Source organism: Apteryx rowi, unplaced genomic scaffold, assembly GCF_003343035.1.
Source record: "Apteryx rowi isolate R43461 unplaced genomic scaffold, aptRow1 scaffold_61, whole genome shotgun sequence".
Taxonomy (NCBI): domain Eukaryota; kingdom Metazoa; phylum Chordata; class Aves; order Apterygiformes; family Apterygidae; genus Apteryx; species Apteryx rowi.
This window is the reverse complement of record NW_020450883.1, coordinates 1,585,767-1,611,888: the sequence shown is the minus strand read 5'-3', so window position 1 is coordinate 1,611,888 and position 26,122 is coordinate 1,585,767. Positions and strand designations below refer to the sequence as shown.

General features: G+C 34.5%; 1 protein-coding gene across 1 annotated transcript in view; it reads left to right on the top strand.

Annotated features, from left to right (window-relative positions):
- The window catches only part of PTPRD (protein tyrosine phosphatase, receptor type D), a 283,005-nt gene that overhangs the window by 61,205 nt on the left and 195,678 nt on the right, over positions 1 to 26,122 (top strand). The window contains exons 2-3 of the mRNA XM_026083567.1: positions 1,332 to 1,477; positions 5,846 to 5,987. Coding sequence (XP_025939352.1) covers positions 1,332 to 1,477; positions 5,846 to 5,987 — 288 coding nt within the window. The remainder of the gene's footprint in view (positions 1 to 1,331; positions 1,478 to 5,845; positions 5,988 to 26,122) is intronic.

Sequence of the window (26,122 nt, the reverse complement as noted above, 5' to 3'; positions counted from 1 at the left end):
TAATTATTTTGTCTGACATCTCTGCAATATACAGCAACACAGTGTGTTTGATTATGATAACGGCCACACCATATTTCTTGACATTTTAAATGATTTCAAGATTTTTCTGTGTTACGTACATACTTATAGCCTGCTGTTTTTTTGTCTTGTTAATAAACAACCTGACAAGAAGTATTGCTTGCCAGTTTAGCAGAATAAGTGGTTAGACATTAGAAGTGAAAAGCAGCAACTTAAAAACAAACACTAGTATGGAATAGGTGCATAACTGTCAGGACTAAAAGAAGAAAGTGAAGACAACCAAAGAGATTGAGAAGAGAGAGGAGCTGTTTATTGAAAGTTAAAGAGCACAGCAAAAATGAATTGTAGCAACTGCTATTGAACAGCTATATGTAACAGCTTAAAATTGAGAAAGACCATATAGCAAAACTCTTTTTCTGTTATTTATAAGTATTTATTTCATACCATTCAAATCAGCATCCTCAAATATTTTGGATTTCTAAAAGCTACTCAGCTAAGTAAGAGAATGATGTAATTGTGTTCATGAACTCTTAAACATCTTTTCATAGGTTTTTATATTACTCATCAGGAGATATCTTTTCTTGGTGTATTTGAAAGTCTTGTTTCACCTGAAGACTGATAACTGAAGTTCAATAACTTTGTAAAAAAAGTAGAAGGAAAAAGAAAAATAATGAACATTTCTTCTCCTACTTCTATTAGTAATTTTTCCCATTCTCTCTCCTTTCTTGCCCCTGCAATAGTTGGATCTTTTTTTCACTACTTCTTTCTGACAATAGAATAATTTAGAAGCAAACAGGAGTTATATGTGAAACTTTGGGCTAGCATAAATCTCTCTTCTGTTGAAGTCCTTACTGCCCAGACTCTTAATCCACAGGCTTTTACATCCACCAGCACAAACTTGCAAATACTTTCTCCTAAATGTCATTGATTTTAATGGCTCAAAGGTGGGAAGTCTGCTTTCATGACATCCTGTGATCATAACATCAAGTCATAAATCATGATCTTATTCAAGCTGATTGATGAGCTCATTTTGCAACAGAAGACAAATTCAATTTTTTATTTATAATGGTGATAAAATATAATGTGTGATCTTGCTATTATGATGCTATTACACTTCTGTTTTAATATAAATTTCACTAGTAAAATCTGTAAGTGCTTTTCTGACCTTTTAGTTATTTTTTTTAACACCTTCTCTTTCAGGTGAATACTATCACTAGAGAAACAAAACATTTTCTCTTACATTTTGAAATCTTGACATGTTTTTTTCATGTCTACTGCTTAAATTCATTTTATTATTTATTTTTCTTTTTCAGCACCACCAAAGTTTACAAGAACTCCCGTTGACCAGACAGGGGTCTCTGGAGGAGTCGCCTCATTTATCTGTCAAGCTACAGGAGACCCAAGACCTAAAATTGTCTGGAACAAAAAGGGGAAGAAAGTCAGCAATCAGAGATTTGAGGTATTAGGTCCATTGTTCTGTTCCTCTGAAAAACATTAATTCTAACCTTGCTTTTAATCTCAGTATGTGTGCTTTGTTATTAATGATTAAGCAAAATAGCTATGACTGTTGGGAATAATTCAGTGGGGGCACTCTTGCGAAGATTTTGTTTTGCAAACCGGTTGTGCACAGCACCATGAAAGAGAAAACTACTGCTGCCTCTGTTTTCTAAATCAACATGATCTAACTGGGGAGCTTTTGCATGCTTCTGTTCAGCGTGCTGTCTTTACCATGAAGGAGATGAGGGAAAATTACTTGAGCGGTGATTGCTGTCTCCAGAGAGCAAACCACCTCCTCTTGCGACAGTCTGCACCCAAAACAGACCTAGGCTGCTGCTGCTTCTGCTGCCACAGCTGCTTACCACTATTGCAGAGATATGAGAGGGACATTATAGTTCCTGCTGCTGAAGGGGATGTATAAAACTGGTTTGCTTTTGATTCTTTTCTTAACAATAGCCTCAAAAAGGCTTTAGAGAAAGCTGTTTCTTCTCCCTCCATGACCATCAGTTAAAGGAAACAGTGAAGATAATCTGTTCAAAGGATACAGGGTCTTTTGGAGAAATAAAGCAAGAAATGTTATTCTTTCTTTTAGCAGCAGAAACAATTAAGATCAATATGGACTGACCTCTGACCTGAACGAAAAACTCAAAATGGGAGAAGGCATGTAAGATGGCTACCAAGACTGGGATTGACTGTGTACAGTTTTGGCTGTGTCTCTTCACAATGTATTTTCAGTGTTAAATAAGAGACTTTTGCATAACGAAAATAGCTGTTTGGCAAATGACTATTACTAATTTATATATACACTTAATAAGCAAATGATCTAAGACACACATATAAAAAGTTCACTGTTGAATTCATCTGTGTTCATTTTTAGTAATATTTCAGAGGATACCTTGCCCTGGGCTTTCAGATGAGTCTTGGGTCAGCAGAAAAGAAAGAACTGCATTTCTTATGTAGACTAAATTTTATATTTCTTTCTGTTAAAAAAAAAATATTTAAAAACAATAGAAGTTTTTCTGGTAGTGAATAGAATCTATCAATATATTCACTAGCCAATATAATTCTTTGCAAGTATGTTTAATACAATGTGAGAAAGAAAGGCATTAATGTAAATGTGTCCTAGCACCAAGAATGGTTTGCTCCTTGAAGAGCATATGCAGAGCTGTAATTGAATAGAGGAGAGAAAATCAGAATTTTATCATAAACTCTGTGCAGTTTTTCTCATTCTGGTCAAAAAAATTTCAATCAAGGTCAGCTCTGAACAGTGGAAGACTGGGCGTATACATGTTTATTGTTTTGTTCTGTTTTACTTTGCAGTGTGTGGTGTTTTATTTGCTTCATATTTTGTTTTCTGTGTACTTATGTACCTGGCCTTAGGGAGAATAAGCAAAAATACAATGGCTTTATTTCCATAAAAATATTTGAATAACCGTAAAAGTTTAATATAAAATGTTTTAAAAATCCCTTCAGTGTAATGCTGAACAAGCTGTACAGTCAAGTAGGATGGAATGTATTTCAAAGAAATACAAAACACAAAGTATTTTATTATGTTTATTATAACCACTGAGGAGAGTACTTACAAAGCATCAAAGTAAAGTACAGAGCACATCAACATTTTAAGCAGCTTCCTTTCCCATCCAAAATAAGGTCATTAATTCATGCTATAGAATTTGTAAATAATAACTAAATCAACAGTGGAAATGAGATTCAGAGTACGCACATGGAACATTTGGGAAAAAAAGAAACATCCAGGATTGTCAAGTACTGCAATAATAAAATATTTAGTTGAGTTTCTTTTCTTGTTCTCTCAGATTAATATCTTATATATGTCCCTGTGCTTCACTACTTGGTAATACAGGACATTAAAAATAGTTTACCTGGCCACTCATCTTTATAAAAGCGTAGTAAATAAAGTAGAAAGGTCCTCAAGAATCCATCTAAATCCATCTTCTTCCCCAGGGATGCTGGGGGTTATATGTTTGTTTTTATAAAGTCTCTTGCAGTTTCATGAACCTTGACATTAAAAAATTTTTGGTCATATCTAATCGGAATCTTTTTTTTTGCTGGAACTAGAGCTACATGATAATTGTTGTACTAGCAACAGAGGAGCAAATAGTTATGCCCTCCCTCTTGACAGTGGCCTCTGTATGTATTTGAAAATGGAATGGAATCATGGCATGGTTTTGCTCACAGAATAATTTTTACAGCTGCGTATTACCCGAGTAGTTAATGACAGACATATACTGTTCCTAAAATTAAAGGCAAAGGGAAGACTTTGTGAGACGTTGCTATTAATCTTCCATCTTTTATTTATATAACAAATACATGGTATGGATGAACATAGTATGGGAGTATTCTTCTTTTCTCTTCCTGTTTCAAATCAATTCAAATAAGATGAACTAGAAAAAGCATCTTTAAGTTACTCAGAAGTCTTGCTCAGAGAAACTTAAAAAGGAAACAGAGAAGGGTGAAAAGGCAAATAAAACATTCCACCATTCTACCCTGTGGCATGAAGCTGATTTTATTCCCACACAAATCTGTGCCTTTAAAAGCCATCTGTGTCAGTAGATGGGGGAGCAGGAGGAATTAACTACCTATGATACAGAGAAAAGGGGAGAGTTAATCACTGGAAACATTTTATGATAATTATTGATATATGATATCATTATCATATGTATGTATGTATGTACATATGTATATATGTATTATCATATATATATATGATAATTATTTTGGAGTCACCAGACTTAAAACCTAAACTCTGCAATATTTATCCAGACCAGTCTGCTCTAATTGTTTCCATTGGCCATCTTGCTTCTAGGCGTATTTAACATTCAGACTGAAACAATAAAAATTTTAGGTATAATGACTGGGATTATTGGCATCCTGTGTTTTCATTTTTTATATGCAAATTGTTAGGCTTCTTTTTAAGACTGTGAAAGTTTCTGTTTCCTCTCAGAGGTCAATTTATCAAGAATACTAGTTGTTATTTTGTTTGTATTAAAATCCAGTGGAGGTCTTTGTATTGCCTAGATTTGTTTAGGACAATGGCTTTACTTAAGGAACATGGAAAAGGAGTTCAGCCTGTGGGCTATGCAACCAGTTTCTGCTCAGAAAACAAATTATTATGTTATTTCCATTTAGACCTCTCCCACTCCTAAGAAGAAACCACACAATTCTTATAATGTATTTGGGGAGGTATTGTGCATATAGTCATAGTTCCCAACTCCTGTACTCCCTCTCTTTCTCTCTTAGTCTCAGTGAGTGCAGAGGTCTGAATAGTTTAAATGCAGGTAAATTAGACACACAGACACACAGACACACACACAAACATGCACAACCATGTATATATGTAAATTATTTCTGTATATCTTTTGTATGTGCATGTATAGATTATGGCCAAATATTAATTATTTTGTAAAAAAGAATCACAACTATACTTTCTGAATTGGTACCATCTGCCTGATGGTTGTACTAATCTATTAATTTGGTATAAAGTGGGAAGTAGGGTGGTGGTGGTGGTGGTGGTGGTTGTGGTTGTTGCTGTTGTTGTTACTATTTAGTTGTTAGAAAGACTTCTCCTGTGCCTGGACTAAATGGAGTACTCACCAATATCTGATGTGATTGTGCAAACTGCAGAATAAGAAAAAGGAAAGAGCCATTTGATTCTTTCTTTCTTATAGAAAATGGATACTTCATGTGTAAATAGTGCAGTTTAAAAGTTAAACCACAAAGTATATCCTTATTGTTTAGTCTTTTAACTGGTCACATGTTTTATCATACATCGTTGAATAAAATTATGTCCTGTGAGCTAAATGCATAGCTAAACTGAGTGGCCATGTCTTGTTCAGAAGAGGCTGGGCTGTTTTCACTTGTGAGCGCAGTGAAAGAGTGCAGTCTGCTCTGTGAGGAGCGTGAGAGGATAGTCTGCAGCAATTAAAATGAATGTAACGGGCATATGACGGTAAAGTGCTGAAGTTAAGATAAAAGAGGGGGACTGGTGATGAGCTTCAGGATAAAAAGCAAGAGGCATTAAGTTCTGAACTACTTTCTTGCAGCCCTTGTTAGCTGCTTTTCTTTTTGTCCTGTCCTTTCTTGAAACTGTCTTAGAGTGGCAATTGAATGTTCACTGAACAGCAGTAGGTGTTACATGGCATTGCCACTTAAACGTATTCCCACCTGTGTTGAATTTGCCATTGTATGTGCATCTGAAAAATGAACCTGGCTTTGATATCGCAATACTGATAGTTCACCCGTTGATGCGCAGATTAACTCAGGGGTAGGCCTTTGTAACAACATCTGTGACAGCTGTTGTTTCCTTCAATAGGTAATAGAGTTTGACGATGGATCTGGATCAGTTCTCAGAATACAACCACTGCGGACTCCACGAGATGAAGCTATTTATGAATGTGTTGCTTCCAATAGTGTGGGTGAAATAAGTGTGTCCACAAGACTCACTGTTTTACGTGGTAAGTCCTCTATAAACATAACTAATTTGTTTTTTTGAGCTGAAAGTATTATACTATTGTAAAAGGAGTGTTTCCCTGTAGTCCAGGAGAGTAAGTACATTTTTTATTTTTTCAAATGGGCAGTATTATAGGCCTAATGCTATTAAATATGAACTTCTTCCTTTAATACTTGAAAATATGTTTCTGACTTTTCACTATAAAATAGTAATGCCAAATGATGCTGAGGGATCTACAGAGTAGACTGAAGAATAGAAACTATCATTTGAAACAAAGCAACAGATAAGTAAAACAGGAGGTTGCGTATACAACAAGCTACTTATATCAGTTATTGATTGAAAAACAATGTTTTATGAATGTATCTGGTTTGTGTTTTAGTGCTTTACATGATAAACATTTATACATAAATTTGTGCTTGCAGAAAAGGGCAGAAAATGGCAAAAAAAATACAGAAATGTTTTTTGATGAATTTAAGCTGCTACAAGATTTTTTACCACAAGATACCACACATAAAAAGATTTTTTTTTATCAATCCTGCAAGTCACCTGAATCATATTTTTACTTCAGCAAAAAGCTTTTGATGATGGAAAAAGAGAAATTCATTCTTTTTAAACATCTCTCAAGGGGAGGACATGAATGTCTTGCCAAGTCTATTGTCTAAAAAGTACTAACAGGAATAAATGTGTTTCGTTCCGTCTCCTGGAAATAAATGGAAACTGGATTTGGAGATACTTAATGTAATATCACTCTTCAGTTTGGAAGGATTCTTTTACAGCTGAAGATTATGGTCTTGTATTGCAGTATCGCATAGCATTATTTGATTTGTGGACATACTGCTAGGGGCCTGTTTATATTAACAGGTGATGAACAGTCTGATTTATGGAATTTAGAAGAATATTTGTAAAACAAATGGTTTAAATTACTTTTCTGATCCTTCTATCCCAAAATATTTAGGGAGACAAGGAGGTTAATTTTCTCTTATTTTTCTCTGAATTGGATTTCCAAAAAAGAATAATGAAAGACTTTTTCATATATATTTATTAGCTGTGTTGATCAGTGTAGACAGTCCTGGTGCTACTGTTGGAGTCAAAAGTAATATTGTGTACTTACACGTTTTTTTCTTAAAGGTAATCTGGCATAAACAAACATTTTAATATTTAAAGTTGTTATCTCTAATTCTGTGATTGCTCCCTTTGTTATCTTTCAAAAGTTCTTCCCAGTCTAGCCAATGAAGTGTAAAGATTGATAGTTAGGTTTATGTTTTGGCGGCATGACGTATTTATTCTTAACTCCCTAAGATAAGCTTTTTCCTTTTACTTTTTTAAGTGATAAAAACCCATTTTATTTGCAGCTTCTGTGTTATTAAAAATGAGGATAAAACCACATTTCATATTGCACTGCAATTTTAATATGTTAAGGGAGATGGAAGAAGGGAGAAGAAAAAAAGCAAAAAACAAGGGAAAATTTAGATGAAGAAGTATTCCTTGTCTACAGAGTTTCACTGAGGGGTAGAATACGTGTATTCTTAAAATGTGTTTACAAGACACTGGTCTTTAAATATGTGTGCATGTGTTTTTAAAGCTATAGTCCTAAACCAACCATTCTCACTTTGAATTTTGTAAGAAAGAAAAAAACAACCCTCATCTCTCTACTGAGAGCAATAGAGATTGAAAAGGGTAAAGGATTTGTAAGTATCAATATTAGCAGTCTCTAAAATGTTATCTGTTTCTTTCCTACCCGTATTGGTTATTTGTTCAATTTCTTCTAAGGCATATGTAGAGTTTACTGTGTATTTCTTATTCAAATAGTGCAATGCTATTTAAAAAAATAAATCTGTTAAAAAACTGTATAGCAAATAAGAATATGCAAGTGTGTGATGAACAAAAAGTGGATTTTAATAGCTGTCAGATTCAAAATGTAAAATTGATGTAGATTAAATTTAAATTAAATTAAAAATAACTGTCTAATTAAAAGGTATGAAATCTGAAAAATATATATTAAAAGAAATACATATATAAAAAGAATATATATATTCTTTCATATGTATTTATATGTAGAATATACATATATATGAATATACATATATATTTTCAATATATGTATATTTATATTTCCAGACATAATACTTCTGTTTTGTAACCGATGGAGTCTACTTTGGGCCCAAGATTAGATTTATGGATTAATTATGAAATTGGTAAGAGGTTCATGAACATATTGAGACTAGAGATTGAAATAGAGAGGTAACATCAGAGAAAGCTGGAACCATCCAGAATAACAGGGCACCATAAGGTAATTTTGGCAGGGTTAAAGTATGAAGAACTATAAATACATTGACTTGTTATATTGATTTTCAAGACAAAAGGTATTTCAGTGCTAAAGGCCTGGAAGATAGCTAATCCTAGTTTAAGCATCTACTCTGCAATACTGTACAAATCTTCATCTTGTAAAGTCTTCATCTTGTGGAAAAGACTCCATCTGATTATACCTTTGTGGGAAAGAGTGCATCTCTGCCTCAAACAGGTGCTATGAGAATAAATATATACACACAGGAGTGAAAAGGAATTTGAGACATAATGAAATGAAGAACAGATTGGAGTGAGTTGCATCCATGGTCCGCTTAGGCTTTGCTCCACCATGGGGTATGCATATGACTCTGTATTGCTGAAAGATGTGCACATATGTTTAATATGTTCTTCAGTCTTGCCATAATGGTGCTATCAGAGACCCAACTTAGCATTTGTGCTGAATCTCGAACAAGAGAGGAGCATGGGGAGGATGTTAGAATTCAACCCATGATGTCCAAGCTTTGCTACCCTGTTATGTGAGGTTAGTGAAGTCAGGATGTTCCCAGGAGTTAAAGTGTCCACCTGTATTCCTTTCTGTTTTTAACTTCATTCAGCTCAACTGCTACAAATCACTTGAGCAGCACAGAACAGCAATGTTTTTGCCAATGTATCCACGTTTTTGAGCCAAATTTGACAGTTTTCTCTGTGTGGCAGCTATACCACAGAAACAATAACCTCAGGCACTACAGGTTTTACCTTGTTTCATTAGATTCTTATACTGTGATCAAACTGTAATACTTGTGTCTCTAAGAACTATGGATATAAGTGAAGTCTGGTTTCTGGAGTATGAAACTTTGCAATGTGAGAAGAGGGCAGAAAAGGCCACTACAGCTGTCATCATTTTGAGGCATTAGCAGAGATGCAGGTTTGGGCCTTTTTCCGTTACCAAAGTAAATCAAGCCACATTCTAAGGCAGGCAAAGCTTTTACGTGCTCTGGACCAAGGCTGAATGTCTGAGATAAACAGAAAATCAAAAGTAGGTTTCATTTATAAAGCCGGCAGCTACTTTGTGGGACAGAATCACCCCCATGAAAGTGCTGAGTTTGAGTGGGTACAGGAATTTTCAAAGGTGTCTGGAAGTCTCCTTCCAGACAGGAGGAGTGTCCCAAACCACTGACTGTTACTTCTTTTGGAATTCTTTGTCTTGAAAGTCTGCGCTGAGAACCATATCAGTGGAACAGGGCTTTGATTCATTCATTCAAAATTATCAATATTCAGTAGGCAGTGAAAGGCATGATAAACATTGGCTCTTCACATGCACCGCAGGCACTACGTACTGGCTTTCCTTTTATTGACAATTCACTTATTAAAGCCACCTTACGTTGTTCTGCAGTCTTGCAAATGGTGGATCACAGACTTTTTTTGTGGATATAGACAAAGTATCCTGGCAAGTAACATGTGCAAGAGTATGAATTGTTCAGGAAGGAGAAAATAAGTTGTCTCCTTCTGCTGCCATAGTAGAGAAATCAACAACACTTCTGTGCTATTGCTTTTCAGGAGTCCAGTTTTTTTGCATTTTTAAATTATTTTTTTGATTATTATTCTTTGATGAAGTTCTGCCCAGACAGTAAGGACCTCAACAAACTCAGCTTCAACTACCAACTGTATTGTTCCAATATTTTAGAGGACTGTAGAGCAGAGGAGTGCAGGTTTTAGAGAAGGCTGGAGAAGCTCAGTAAAGCAGAACACCTATTTACATTCTGCAGTCACTGCTATTTGCTTTGTTTTCTTTGCTGTCTGAGAAGTAAAGAGAGAGAACTACACAAGGCATTTAAGCAGAAGGCAGCTTATTTCCTCAACCCGTTATTTTCTCTATTATTGTTGATTATATTGTGTATTATAAAAAATATTGACACATAGCATCTTTGTAACACAGACACTGTATATGGGTGGAAGAATTAAAGTAAAATTTCTATGGGAAGTGCTTAGGGCAGATAATCCTTTTTATAAACTGATCCTTATATATCCTTTTTTTATAAACCAATTGATTTAATGTCAAACAGTCATTGCTGCATGTAATAAAAAATGAAATATTTACTGAACAGTGTTTTCTTGTCCACTGATACGCATAGAGAAGTATAAATTAGGGAAATAATTTTTATTAGACCCACAAAAAGTGCAGAACATTTCCAGATTGCTAAAAAAAAAAAAAAAAAAAAAGAAAGGAAAAGATTCATTCAACACTTCCAGCTTCTGCTGTCAGCAGTAGATTCCATGACAATATATGTTCACTTCTGTATTCTTACTGTCTCTACTAGTACTAAGATGAGAAGGAACTATTTTGAATTAACTGTCTTCTGGGACAACTGTCTTTTGGGGCATGGAAATTAGACAAATGGAGTGGCACAGTTGTAACATTCAAAAATAAGCTGTGATTTGCCTCTCATTTCCTAGACCAATGGGAGGAAGGATCAGCATTTATTATGGGCATTAACTGCATAGTAGAAGAAATTTACAGTGTTCCAACTGGAGCTATATAAACCACATATAATAGCATTTACCTGACTTTACTCTATAATTACAATGATTTTTGCTAGTGGGACTGCTGGTAGGACAGAAGACCCTTAAAAGTTGAATAAATAGAAACAATGAAAGTACCTGTGCGAAAACTGTGTACACGGGGAAGACAGATATTTATCTCAAGCATATATAGCATGAGAAGTTTGAAGAACCAGATCTTTCTCAAAAAACTTTCACAATTTTCAATGATTATGTGACAGACTGTGCAACACCTTGTGACCAGAGTTAGCATGTTCATTACAGTCCTATCTTATTAATGCCTCTTTCTGAAGACGAACACTGTTGTTCCTACTGTGAAAATGTTTCTTTGCAGTTTATGTTATAAAGTCTCTGCTGGGGAGTTGTGCAAGGAAGATTAAGGAGAAAACCATGGCTGCTTCACAGTCACACAAAAGGAGTTTTTGAAAGAGTGAAGCAAAAGAAGAGGTGGCCAATATATGTAAAACTTATGGACAGTTTTAGTATGGAGTATGGAATACCTGAATTGGCTTATAAAGTAGTCAAGCACTAAAAATATTTAAATGCAATATTATAAATTATTTTGAAAGATTTTCTTTTGTTATAGGGCAAACAAAAACATTTGCCTTCCATGCAGTATAATTTGAAACAATGAATTATAGGTCTACATAAAAAAGAGGGGAGGACAGTCATATAAAATAAATGAAAATTATTGAATAACAGTCATAAATTGTCTAACTGGAAAGTTTTTGCCAAGTGCTTCAGATTTTTTATAGCTAATACTTTTTATATTTTCACTCATCTCCCTAGATGCAAAACTGGTCAAATAATTTTTTCCCATTCATCAGTGATTAGCTTGTTCCCCCATTTTTTTCTTGGTAATTTTCAGCTGTGGTGTTATTAGAGACAAATTTTCCCTTTTCATGCACTAACTGCCACAGTTAGTATAAATCTATAGGTATATGTTAAGAAGCTTGTTCTGAAAAGTAGGGCAGTGACTTGAAACAAACAAATAAAACTGCAATACTATATATGTTGATTGTGCTCAGATGTAAATTCCTGTAATCAAGACTTTCAGAGATGATTAGTTACTTTGGAAGATTAAGCATAGGTTGCTAAACTTAAAAACCTTTTAAAATTTCTCAAGAAGGTATCTATAGTCATCAGATTTTTTTTGAGAAATTTGTGCCAACTTTCTTTCCTATAAACAATATTCTTTTCTCATGAAGCTTCTTTCTAGTGTCTATTGCCCTACATATTATTTTAACATGACTGATTGTTCAGTTATATCTGTTAAGTGAATATACAGAGATAATTTTTCTTGTTGTTGTTAGCTAACCAGTTAGCCTGGCTACAGTTATGTTTTCATAAAGGTTCACTTTTCCTCCCTTTTATTCCTCACTGAATTTCATCTGTCACTGAATTTCATCCAGCCAAGTTGAAAGTTTTTTTCCAAAACTACAGAATGAACTATTTCACTTTCACATATTTGTACCTGTTCACAAGATCAATTTTAGTTTTGAAATATTAGCAGTAATATGAAATGATTAATTCCTAACATAGGGCAATACAGATAGCCATAAGGGATAAATATTGTTTTGAAACCTGCCAGCTGGCTGGGCTATTTCTTATTTGTTCTTATATGTGTGTGTGTGTGTGTGTGTGTGTGTGTAAAAAAACCCAGAAACTTATATGTTCCTATTCATAAATAGATGTCTGACAGTTGTTCTGATCTAAGAAGAGGAATTGAAATAATACTGAACAAAAACATAACAGTCCTATTTAGCTTGAAAGAATTCTTTACCAGACTGTTTTTGCTAAGAATGTACACCTGTTAAATATTTTCAGACAAGAGCTCAGTGACTAATTTTAGCATGACCCCCATCTGAGTATTCCCATTCTAGGATCTAATGACTGCGTATAGTGTTATAGGCATTTTTGAAAACAGTGATATGTCTGCTACTTGGAAAATGCGAACTAAGCCATCCTGAACAGATCAGTTTTAAAACATGTGTTTGTTTTAAACATTTTTCTTATTTATTGATATGTATGATGATCCACTCCCTTTTCTTAGACAGTCATCCCAAAATCTTCAGAAATCTGTCATGAACAAATGGCACTGAGAACAATGAAAAAGGAGTTAGCAGAGGGAGGAGGAAAGTTTCTTCTGCGAGTCTATCCTTGCGAAGTCAGTATCAAGACATATAAGCATGGAATTTGATCAAACTAAAAGAAATCTCCTGATTCCGAAGAGTCCTGAGCTGCTATGTGCAGTAGTCTGGTTCCTCAAAAACTCTGACCCATGTATAAACAGCATACAGACTTGGTGTTATGAATTGTCCTTACAAGAAAAGTCAGAGGATTAACTGTGTGCACAGCTGCTAGCTGTTCTCAGTGAGGACAGGGTTTCAAATTTCTGTGATACAATTTTGATATTTTTCAACACAAATATATGTATATCTGTCTGTGTACATATGTAAAAGAAGCTGAATTTTTTTGTGTTTCTACCTGGAGGTAAGGTATTCCATTTAAATAAAGCTGCAGTCCAAGTTTTGAGTTGCTATCTACTTGTAAATTGAATTGCTATTTTTCTATTTTAACTGACATATAAAAATAAGTAAAAATTAGTTTGGCTCAAAAAGCCCTCTTTTTTTTTTTTTTAACAACAAGAATTCTGAGACTGCATTCCTTTTCATGTGATTAGTCTTTATATTTAAACCTTTTGGCCTGGTGTAGTGTCCCTTTGGTTCAGTATAAGGGTTTAAGATTATACAAGCTTTCATTGTTTGTGAGCCTAAAACCACTGTCTTCATCAAAGCCAAATGTCATTGGAAAATGTTTCCTGCTGTAGTTATCTGTGGCTTCAAGTTTGCATGTAATTTGAACATATATCTGTATGTCCACTCACTATGGCATACACTTAAATTATTTAGTAGAAATAGTTGTCATTTTTGCACAACATGAAAAGTAAAAGTGGCAGCAGTATTCTAAGGACTTTTTTCTTGAAGAATTGTTTCATATTGATTTAAAAAAAGCATAATTTTACAGATCTGTCTGAGGAAATGATACAATGTTTAGTAGCTCAAGCAGTGACTTAATAATGTCATATGTTTGGTGTAAGGAAATCAGTGATGTTAGCAGCTTAATAGGATTCAATTTAATTGTTAGCACAGCAAATATGCCTATAAGATGCCTAATACAGTATAACAAAACCAAGCCAGTTTCTGGAAAGGGACATTCATATAGTAGGTCCATCTTCAGTTTTCCAAATTAATGGTTTCTGTGAATATGAGTGTCTTGTCAAGTGAACCATTAAGAGGATAGAAATGTTTGCTTAAATGTAGGATATGTTTGACACTAGTGTACTGAATGACAGCAAAATTAAATCCAGTTTAATGCAATATGTGCTAATCTTCAAATACAGAAAAAATCTAGTAAGAATGCTTCCTCGTGTAAATCTGAAAAAGTAATTTACAAATTAAAGAAAGCTTATGTAATACTTCAGCTTACTTGCCTGACCTGGTAATAGGTCATAAAATAGTATTTATTAATGTGATTGTTAAGTTTTCTAAGATTTAACATAGGAAACAAAAACAAAATAGAAGAATACATACAGAAATATTTAAAATGTTTTCAGCAAACATAAAAACATTAAAATGGATCTGAAATTCAATTCTATTAAACCAAAAAGCTGTTTTTTGGGAATAATAACAGTTCTGAAGCAATGACTTCTAATTGATACAACAAAGAGGAGATTTCTTTGCATTGGTATAGTAGGAGACTGAAGCAACTAGAATTAGAGTGGCCCCATGTGGGGGGCAAAGAAGCTTTTATGAATACTCTGAGGCTTATGTATGATATTAAATCCTATTATGATACATATCACATCAGGTATTTCAGTGCCTGCTGTAAACTGACATGAAGTTTTGCAGCTGGCTTACTACAGTTCCACATATTTTTGCAGCAGAGTTACATTTATAAAGTCACCACTCAGTAGCAAATGGAATTTCTTTATCTTCACTTACTAGTAGATAAATCATTATCTGAAAAATTTCCCTATAACTTAAATTATTCCATTAAAATGATTTACTATAAAGCTATTATAAAAATCTGCTAGGATTTTAAATGTTGGCTAGCAACAGTAGCGTTTTACTACTTTTTTATATTGAATGCATTTTGTGAAGTACAGTGTTAGTGCATGCTTAAGATGCCAAAAGCAAAACAGATTAATGAGGTAGATTTAGAAGTGGAAGCATTTCAACAAGCTTTTCAGTCAAATACAATCAAATAGGACCACCAATGCACCTGAATCCTGACTTATGATACTGTGGGCTTTCATATCATGGACATCTTTTAGGAGATACTGCCTTAACAGTGCTTAACTTAGTTATTTTAAACAGTAGTTTAAAAAGATCATGTAAGGAAGAATGTCAAACATTTTGGCTTCACAAATCCCCTAATTTTCAGTTTAACTTTTCTGTTTGAACACGAAATAGTTTTTTTCTTTTTGTGCCCATTCAGATTCCCTGCTTTTTGATAACAATTCATCCTGGAATTGCAAAAAATATTTTTGTGTCCCATCTAACTTCAATAAGAACCTTTTTTGTTACTGGAAGACTGTGAAGGCATTTGTAAAGCAGGGGAATCCATGACAGCTGCTACAAATGGCAGTTATAATGTGTATTTTTTATTTAATGACCTGAAATTCATATGCTTCTATCCTGGTACCATGCTCAGAAACTCTTCTTGGCTCCCACATATTCCATTCTTTCAGCTGTTGCACTGTCATGGTTTTACTGGGCATGAAATTTATTTTAATAAAATATATTATCTTGTCTTAAATGGCATTATCAGCACAGCTTCTAAGATAAACAAATCTGTATACACAACCCCTTTCTTAATGTTCACAAACAGATTTGTCTGGGTTTGGCTGAACAGATAAGGAAGAAGACTATCTGGGGAATCCTCTTCATTATACCTACAACAAAATGACTTTCAAGGAAAGTGAATTGAGAGGCTGAAAGTTGCCAGGGATTTTTTGCAAAAAGCTACTTGTCACTTGGAAATTGATTTATGGCAAGAAGATGATGCCAGGTTCAGAAAACCATTAGTAAGCCCCAAAGCAATCATTTGTTGCTGTGGCATGTTTCATATCACAGACTGCATTCAGAGTATGTGGAAGTCAGTGGGAAAACTGTCTTCTTCCTTGGACTTCAGATCAGTCAAATTGTTAGTTTGGTTGTTAGCTGCAAAATGTCACAACCACAGAAACAGAAAAAAAATCTCAAGCTATAACATTCACATTTTTCCAGATACCTAAATCTAGGTTTATTGGTAGGTTCTTCAGTAGGCACTGAACACTTCCTCTCTGTTTTCTGAGGCACGTGCTCAGATGCTTTGAAAATCTGGTTTCTTACATAAATTCCTCAACAGAGGAACAGGTCTTAAGATAGGTCTTAATGTGAGATACTCATATTTTTTCTGTGCAAGTAGTTGCCTAAACTTAAGTGACTGTGTAAGTAGATATCCTTAAATGGTGGCCTAATTTTATGTATTCTAGATCTAGCACTTGGTTGCAGCAAGAACCTCCAGAATTTCAGCCCTTGGAGTTCAAGAATCTGTCTGGTTTGGCCTTGCTGTTGGCTGATAACTGACAAAAGATCATTTTATAAAATAGAAAAAGATCATTTTATAAAATAGATTAGACTTTGAAAACATATTTTCATTATAAAAATATAGGAAGATAAATATGTGATGTGTATGGTAGAGACTTTATCTCTAATGAGTAAGTGAAATACACAAGGTAATGTTTCAGATACAAATTATTAATGTAATTTCTTCATTTACAGAAATTAATTTTATTGCATCAGAAAAGGATAAGAGGGGGATAAGAAATCAGTTGGTAAAAGATGTTTTAAGACTGGATTTTTAGATTAAAAATGCAAATAAGATAGAACTAAGAACCTGATGGGAAGATTTATTAAGGCTATATCATTATATTAGAGGGAAGAACAGGACGAATGTTTGAGACTGAACGTTACAAAGGATGCTTTCATCTTCAGCAATTAATATAGATGGGCTTAGGCTCTGAAGCCAGCAACATTCATCTAATTCTGCTTTGCAGAGAGGTAGTGATAATTAGTTGATTTGTTTATGTGAACCGGAGGTGGTGAGAAAAATTTGGACAGAAGGCCAGAAACATTCTGTTTTCAATAGATCTAGAGTAACTCAGTTTAATTTACTTCTGCCTATAAAACACAGTAGGGAAAAAAACAGCCTTTCAGCACTATAGTCATTTTCAGTTGTTCAGAAAATGTAAGTGTGTTTCTTTGAAATCATGTAGTAAGCTTAAAAATAATTAGACTATTTTAATGATTGAAATTTTGGAGGTTTATGGGTTTTGATCTTGTAGGACTACATTTTTCAATTTTTTATCTTCAGTAAAAATAAATAGAAATTCTCTAGGTATTCCATCTGAAAAACTAAGTTGCCTATGTGATCACAGGAGTCCACAACCTGGGCTTAAGTACAATATCAAGTTTCAAGAGAATTAGAGTTAAATCCTGAGCACTGATAACATTCCCTTAGTCTAACAGAACATTAAATGTTTTGGAATAACATCAGAACAGTATTTAAGGGTTATAAACTAATCATTAGGGGTATGATAGAATTAGTTTTAGTAAATGTTACTAGGAATTTTTTCATTTTCTTAGTACCTCGTTCATATTGATTACTCTCATGATTTAGTGTCTTCTTAAAATAAAAAGTGAAATGATCATGTTTCATTGAAGAAAGGGGAAAACTGAATTTATTAGGAACATTATTGACCCTATTTTACACAACATGAATTTTTGGATACTGTCATAATTAAATCTAGCTTTTGAGCATTAGATGACAGCAGTGGTGAAACTTGGAGCCAACTAAAATGGTGCAAAGTGTTTTGTACTGTTTTGAGTGATTGTTTTTTGATTTTACAGTCAAGGAAGCTGATAGCTGTTTCCATTTTTTCTGCCCATACACAAGTTATTGCTAGGACAAAGCTAATATGTGGAACAAGGGTTGAGTGTTCTCTGGTAAAAGGAATGTTCATTTCTTTATCTGCCCTTAACAACAATTAGTAGACGTTTAGAAGTTTAGTTTTGGGGTGGTGACTTTAAAAACTTTCTTTTGTCAAATGGATCTGCAGATTATACTAAGACAGTCACAGTTGTCATACAAGGCTCCTCACAGTGTCACTCAGTGGGAAAATCCTGTAGTGTAATGACAATTTAATACAGTGAAAAAGGAATAGCAATTGAAAATTTGGATAACTTCCACATTTTAAAGTTTAAGAAGTATCAAAACAAAGAAGAAAGGATATGATTGCTAAAAATGAATAAGATAATTGTTAGCATTTCCCAGGTAGATAGTTCTTTCCAACAGTACTTACCTCCATACACTTTGTTTTCTTTTTCCCAAGCAATACCCAGTTTTTCATTAGAATTGACTAGTTCCCTTGTCTTAGACATGCAAGTGTTCTGTGCAGACTATTAAAACAGTGCATCAAGCATGATCATCCTTTCCTGGGAGAGTGACTGAGTCCCAGCTCTTCTATCCACTCATCCATCCATTTGTCCAGTCGGCAGAGAAGTTCCTTTCATTACTGTCCAAAGCCAATGTTGAAGCAAGAGAAGGTCAACTTTTGGTTAAGTTTTATTTCTGAAAGACTGGCAAGAAAAATAAGATAAATTTTACTGAGGGATGCTGTGACTTCTTCCTCAATTCATCATGCCCGTAGAGAGACCATTGATGGTAATGTGACCATCTGCTCTTTTATAAACAAGGAATCATCAGTGTGAATTCTGTAGTTTTGCCTTCTGTAACTGGTCAAGAAGTCTTTTTACTGACAGGATTACTTGCAAGATTACTTGCCTTTTACTAGAGAAGAAGCTAAAAAGAGAAGGTTGTCCTGGCAATGCATTTCCTCAGTTATTTCCATTAGGTTTTCACAAGGCACCTCTAGCCTGACCATATGGGGTATATTCCAAAAATTGAATATAGGAAATGTGGCAACTTAGCTTTTATCCTGGAGAGAAGATCACATGATTAGGTCAGTGGTCAGTTACTTCTTATTCCCCAAGGGAACAGGAAGAATTGTGATCCTGATGTTGCTCATACTGACTCTAACCATGTGTGACAGCACAACTTCCAAAAGAAGAGCAGCATTCCACATGCCGGGGGACTTGTTACTGTTTCACCCTAGACTTAACAGCCAAAACACTGGGAGCGCTGTGGCTCCCAAATGGCCCCTTGCCTTACCTCCTCATTAGATTTCTTTGGATCCTGAAAGCTATCCACACTTGCAAATTGCTTTATCAGTCCTGGTGCATAAAAACCTTCCAGGAAGCACTATGAACAACTTTTAGCCTACTTCCCTTAAAAGAGCTTGAATATTCAAGAATCCTTCTCAAGCAACATGGTAGACCATCCACCTTCTCACCAACCAACAATATATCCATATTTTTAGAGCTTAGAACATTAACAGGTAGCTATGAACACACTAACAGAAAAACTGAAATGCCTGTAGTGGCACAGATCAATGCTGCCTTTTCATCAAGAAGTAGCAGACTTTCATTCTCTTCCTGGATATCTCTGCAGCCTTTGACACAGCTACTCATGCCCGTTTTTCAGTAGAAGGAGGTAGGATTGTCCAACTAATAGGCAGAAATTACCTGGTTCCTTCACAGAGAGATGGACTGGGACAGTAGTGAGAAAAAGCATACTGTTATTAGAAGGCCATCCTGCATAAAATTAACAAGAAACAATTTTCTTGTTTATTCTCTTTTCAGGAGATTGTATATGCAATAAGCTGCTCATAGAGTCACTTGTCCACTATGTGTGAATGACAAATATCTCTTCACTCTGTATTAATGCAACATAGCTATAAAGACAGTTCACAGATGAAGGACTGCTGATGCTAAGAACAGTCTGAAACCGGACCATCCATTCCCTCTCATTTGTAGCATGCAAGAGAAGTTTTAAGATGAAATTATTGTCTTGTTTTTAACATTTGAGACAAACATTTGAGTGATATTTTCAAAGCTGGCATAAGCTTTTTCCTATTAATGGGTCTAGATCAGTTAGCAAACACCTAATGTACCCACTTGCAGACAGAATGGGAAAAATGCTCATTTGCCCTGTAAGCCAGGATCACTGTGCATTTTTTTGAACAATGCACTGTGCTGTCCTGTGAAGATGGGCCTGCAACCTGTAATGGTTCATTTAATGAAAGGGATTTGTTTTCTTTGTGTTATTACAATTCATGTAGGAATTATTTTCATGAGGTATAATATATGAACTGTAAACTTTGATGTTAGAAATATAGACTGTTTATGTTTTTAAAGTTGTTAAAAAGATTATTGGTTAAAATGAAGAAGGGTGATCTAAGATACACTTCTGATAGATTTTCTGAAGCCCTTTCCTGATACTTTGGAAATTAGGGAAGCTGTGGATTCTTGGCTGTGGATGTCAGCAGTGGGTGATGTTGCAATATGCAGCACTGGATATTCAGCAACTCTAACTATGTTCAGTACCTTTCTGCTACACTTATATCTAACAGCAAGTGCCATCAGTGGGTGCTGTTTGTTGTTTAGAAAGATATAAGTGCTTCAGATCACAGTTTTGAGTCAAAAAAACTATCAGGAGATTAAGGCTACATATCGAGCAGCTGACAAGAATCAGGAGTACAGACACCTATGAAATGACTGACAATAGTCAGCCTAGAGACTAATGGTGGTAGTTGCTTGTTTAACAAAAATACTAGCAGGAAACTAGCCAGTCTCCCAGCAAGACATCCAAGCCTCTGACAGCATAGGTAAAGACGAAACAAAATTATTGGTCATTATGTCTCAGTTAAATGCTAACTATTCACGTTAATATTAAATTGTCCTTGTTGTTTGGCTATTGCCTACATTAAAGGCAACACCTGCAGATACTAATTAAAATTATTCCCATAAGCTTTTTAACTGAATGTGTATGATTTGTGCTGGGGTAATTATTTTATATGTAGTATCCCTGGCAGCTAGCATTCAAATGGACATGAAAACAAGAACAAACATTGCTTAATTTTCTTTTTGCTAGCTTCCAAAGCAATCTTATGTGACAAATGGACAAAAAATATTGTGTTTAGCACATGAGATAGTATTGCTCTGAGATTACTCCCAACCTGCTCAATAGATTTTTTTTCCCTTTCTTTCCATGTTGCAGAAGAACTTTGTGTTTTCTTGCTACACAGCAAGGTTTATATCATTTTATTATAATTTTATTATAACTGTGTCATTATAATTGTATCATTATTTTAGAGTGACTTCATTTCTGTATGTTTTAAATTTTAATAATTTAAAATAGAGTTCTTAATTGATTAAGTGACTGAGTAGGTTGTTACATTTGGATAGAGATCACCAAATTTTACATATTTAGGTTTGGTGCATGAATGTGACAGCTTCAATAATTATTGTGCCCTGTGAAATTAACCTTCTGAATAAAAGAGAAAATTTAAAAGGTTGATTCATGATAGAGGTTATTGGTGAAGGGAAAATGAAGTAGTGAAAATTAAAGAGATAAGTGGTTTCTGGGTTTTTTTGGAAGCTTTTTCTCTTCTGCAAAATGATGTCTGCTATGTTTTACATGCTTTGTATTGCACTTAAGGGTTTTTTCTTTATTTTGAATTCAAATGTGTTTAGTGTATAAGTATTTAAGTACACATATGTTCATATGTAAGTTTTAAATAACTAAGTTTTAAATGAAGTAAGAGTAAGAGTTCAATATACAAAAAGAAGGGGTGAGGGAAAGAGCAATCATACAGTCAGTTGGGATTTTAATATATGTGATTTGGAAATTATCAGTTTTATTACCCTATTCTAAAATACACTGAAGATAACACATGTAAGTTTCCTTGAAAAAATGAGTTCTGCAAAGGGAATTGAGGAATGATTTTCTGTTGTATTTATATCTAAAAATCTTGGGAATATTGTTTATTCCAGCCCCATCTGAACAAAGTGACTCGTTCCAACTACAGCAAAGTCTTGCTAATAAGAATAGATTTTTTTTTTTTCCTGGCACAGCTACATCAGTTAGAGATATCATATCATCATGCCACAGGCAAACAGAACTATTAAAGCCAAAGTTTGCAATGTGTACCCTACCTTAGGGAAAAAGTGGGCTGTGTAATACTGATTTGGCTGTAAATAGAAAGTATGAAGAACAAAGAAAGAACTAATAGAGATTTTGGAGATTAGACAAAATATATAAATTGTGCAATATAAAGTGTGGAAATGTTTATTTTTAGAAACAACATGCTGATTTTTTGGCAGCTGTTTTTTATCTTGAACAATGAAAAATGTATTGGAGAAATAATTCAATATTTTCCCTCCTTTTTCTCCAGTCTACATTAAATAAATATTTAATGCAATGAATTTGAATATTTGACGTCCTTCTTTTTACTAGTAATAGAAATTGGGATAAGTTGCTTAAACCCCTCTTTCCATGATACACTTACTTTCACAGGAGACTTAGTCTAAATGTCTATAGGAAGGCTTAAATAATTTAGGATTTGTGCTGCACAATGACATTTCCTACTGTTTTTAAGTGCAAAGTATTAGAATATTGCATTTAGCTAAAACTCTGTATGATGGGAAACTCCTACAGTATTTTCCTTTCTGCACACAGAACAGCGGGGATTTTGTAATCATGCAATATAAGTGGTCGTATCTTAAGGCTCAGTTTATATCCTGGAAACTCAGTCTCTACTGCTCAAAGCCAGTATGTAATCTGAGTAGCATATTGCTGTTTGTTAATTTTCAGGAATTTTTTATTCACTTTGACAGAATGATCACAGTGAGTACATGAGACTTTTCGTTACTGCATATGATTTTATCAATCTTTTTATGAGTTTTAATGAATAACTGATAATTACTTTTTTATTTAGGCTGTAATATGTCTTGATATTAGAGTAATTCATTTCCAGGATTTTTTTTTTGATGAAAAGACCATTTATTATATTATTTAGCATCTACACTAAAGGTCCCTAGTGCTCTTTCATTTTAGTTTCTTTTAGAAACTCACACAATTGTGTGAAGTGGCAGCCTCTGAGAGAGATATGAAGAACCCTGACAGTAGAATCTAGGAATGGATGCCAGTGGAACAGACTCTAAGTTCATCCAAGTCTTAAATAGTTTACAACAAGTGCTTATTTCATCTTAAGAAAGTGATACTATACATTTTATCTTTGCTACTCAAGAAATAAATATGAAAACTCTAAAACCACATTTTTACAGGTATTGTAAGTTGCAATTCTTTTGGATTAAGTAAAATTTCTAAAGGCAAATGAAGATAGTGAACTCTGGGCAAAAATAATTAACTAGTTTCTCTTTCATTTAGTCCACATGGTCAACATGTAAATCTAGAAGGGGATGGCTGTTGCCATCCTTGCTTTATATGAAGTTTTCCTTAAGTTTTCCTGTATAAATTGTTATCAGCTCATGCTTTCAGAATGTGACAGAACCATATTGACAGCACCATACCCTGACATGTGATCTGGGCAACTGCTGTAGTTAACTATTTTTATTATTGAAAAGGCCAATACAAGCAGGGCTGGTTAATGGCAGAACTAATTAGTGTGCCTAGGTAGCTGGGGAGATACATTTTCTATGCCTGGACATGTTGTTTTATAACACGGCATGGTACGTATGAATGGATGCCACACTCCATCAAGTGCTTGAGCCTTGCTCTAGTTTGTTCAGTTTGGCTGCTAATGTAATTGACTTGTATTAATTTGCCCACTGTTAACATTACCTGCATTATAATAAATTCTGTTGACAGGCAATTTCAGAAACAAGTGTGTGGATGTTTTCTGAGATGTTTAACTGTTCAACTTAGCCTGCAGATGTTCTTCTCACCCACACTTTGAGAGTTCTGTAGTTTGGTCATCCCTCCATCAACAACACTAAATGGAAAGGTCTGAAACAGGGTTGTTAACGAGTGGGGAGGGAAGTTTTCCATTGCAGACTTGTGGTAGGCCTGTCACTCTCAACACATCATATTGTTTGCATTATGGGGATTTGGGGGGAAAGCATCTTTCTCTTTAAAATAGGATAAAAAAATTTCAGAGAGCTGGAGAACCATTAGTATACCACATGTGAGTGTTGAATGGAAGGTTCTTATGCAGGACTTTCTCAAGAGGTGTTGAACAACTTATCCTATTATATAATGGATAAACTACCACATATCGGGCTTTTGGCTAAAATAATAATTAACATTATCAAATATAGAATCCTTTTCACTGTGAACCAAAGTTTTGTCTGAGAGGAAGACAAGAATTTATGCAATTCAGAAAGTTTTGATTATGGCATTTCCATTCAAATCTATATTGTCTTTAGAGACCCAGTACAACCAGAGTAATTCTGGTTTCATATGAACACCTCTGAGAATAACACTCTGGTTTTTGATACGTGCCTGGAAAGGCTGCCGTAGACAGGCATACAATTGCAGACTTCTAGCTGTCTGTTAAGAAACTTTCAACATAATTACCTGGGTTTGGAAGGAATCTTACAGCTTTCCTACTTATGAAATTTTGTCATAGGGTAACTGACATTCCCACTTAGGTTTAATCTTCCTAAGAAATGTTTATGTAAACATTGACATATCAGTTTGAAATAGGTTAAAAGCATTGTCACAAGGACAGTGTGATAGGTAGTGTGACTGGACCTACTAATAATCAGTGACTTCATCACAAGTACTGCAAGAGTGCCACTGTTTTAACTTGAATGAGCATGCTTCTGACTCATTGAAGTGCCACACAGAAATAACAGTTGCTTCTCATAAAGTCAACCACAAAATGAAAGCATACCCTGAGGTTATTGTTATTGCTGTTTTAAAATTACAGACCCTAGATTTACTTGTTAAGACTTGATATTTGCATTTCCCTGTAATAAAAAGTATGTTTATTTGATGTCTTTTAAATGGCTGTGCTGCTCATTTCCATGAAATTTGGCAATATAAGAATACATTTGTAAAGCAAAATGGGAACTGGAAAACCATCCATTGCAAATGGTATCACAAATACATGATTTCTTTTTTCATTTATTTTATTGCCACTTATTTTGGCACTATTTTTTTTAATTCTGCCCATCCTCATTCCATATACAATTATTTCCATCAAGGCAAGCATATCTTCAACTGCGTGGGTCAGTGAGCAGTTCTTTTTAAAAGGATTTTAATACCTCCTATGAATTAGTAGATGTGAGATTTAGTAGAGGTTATGTGTGTCAAACATCTGTGGAGGCTGACTGAACCTCATTCGCAAAGTGTATTCTTGAGTCTATTGCAGGCAGTACCTGAGCTTCTTCCTATTTTAACAGAGCAGGAAAGATGCTATTTGAAGATGTAGGATTATATAGTTCTAACAGAAAAAGAAGAAAACAACAGAGCATGGAATAGCTCCTCCTTTCTTTTCTGACAGTATGCCAGGTTTCCACAAATATAACACATTCCTGAGCTGCAAATCACTGGAGGTTGGGATAATATACTGTGGAAGGGTCTTGATATACTTGCCCTATTACACTCTTTCATCTGCATCTGATATTGGCTATTGACAGAAACCAAATACTAAGTTATATGTTTCTTTGGTTTGCACAGAATGCCTGTTTTTATTTCTTGATGTACACCTGTGGAAAGACAGCTTCTTAAACCATATATCATGATGATAAAATAGTTAGCAAGAGTCTGACATTTCTGCCTCTCTTTGTACTAAAAACATTAAATAAATGTCTTTGAGGACAAGAAAAAGCCCCCAAAGAAACACAAAACAGAAATTCTTAATCCCATTAAAATGAAGACCAGTAGTTAAGTCAAATTATCTATGACACTTTTAGCCTACATAAACATTAAACTGTCAGATAATAAAACATGCTAAATAGCTCTGTGTAAATGTCCCAGTGTCATTGTTTTAATATCTGCTGAGACGCATTATTTCTAAGAAAGTGATTCTTGAAGAAGAAGTTGACGGAATAGATTTCTTTAATATGCCTAAGAAAAACAACTGACAATTTACCAGGTTATTTCCAGATACATTGCCAAAAGAAAATACATATTATTAACAGGATTATTTTTAACTGTTTTGAGTTGGAAGTCACAGCCAACTTGCAGAATGTAAATTTTACATTAGGACAGAATCACAAAATCACAGAATCACAGAATGGCTGAGGTTGGAAGGGACCTCTGGAGATCATCTAGTCCAACCCCCCTGCTCAAGCAGGGTCACCTAGAGCACGTTGCACA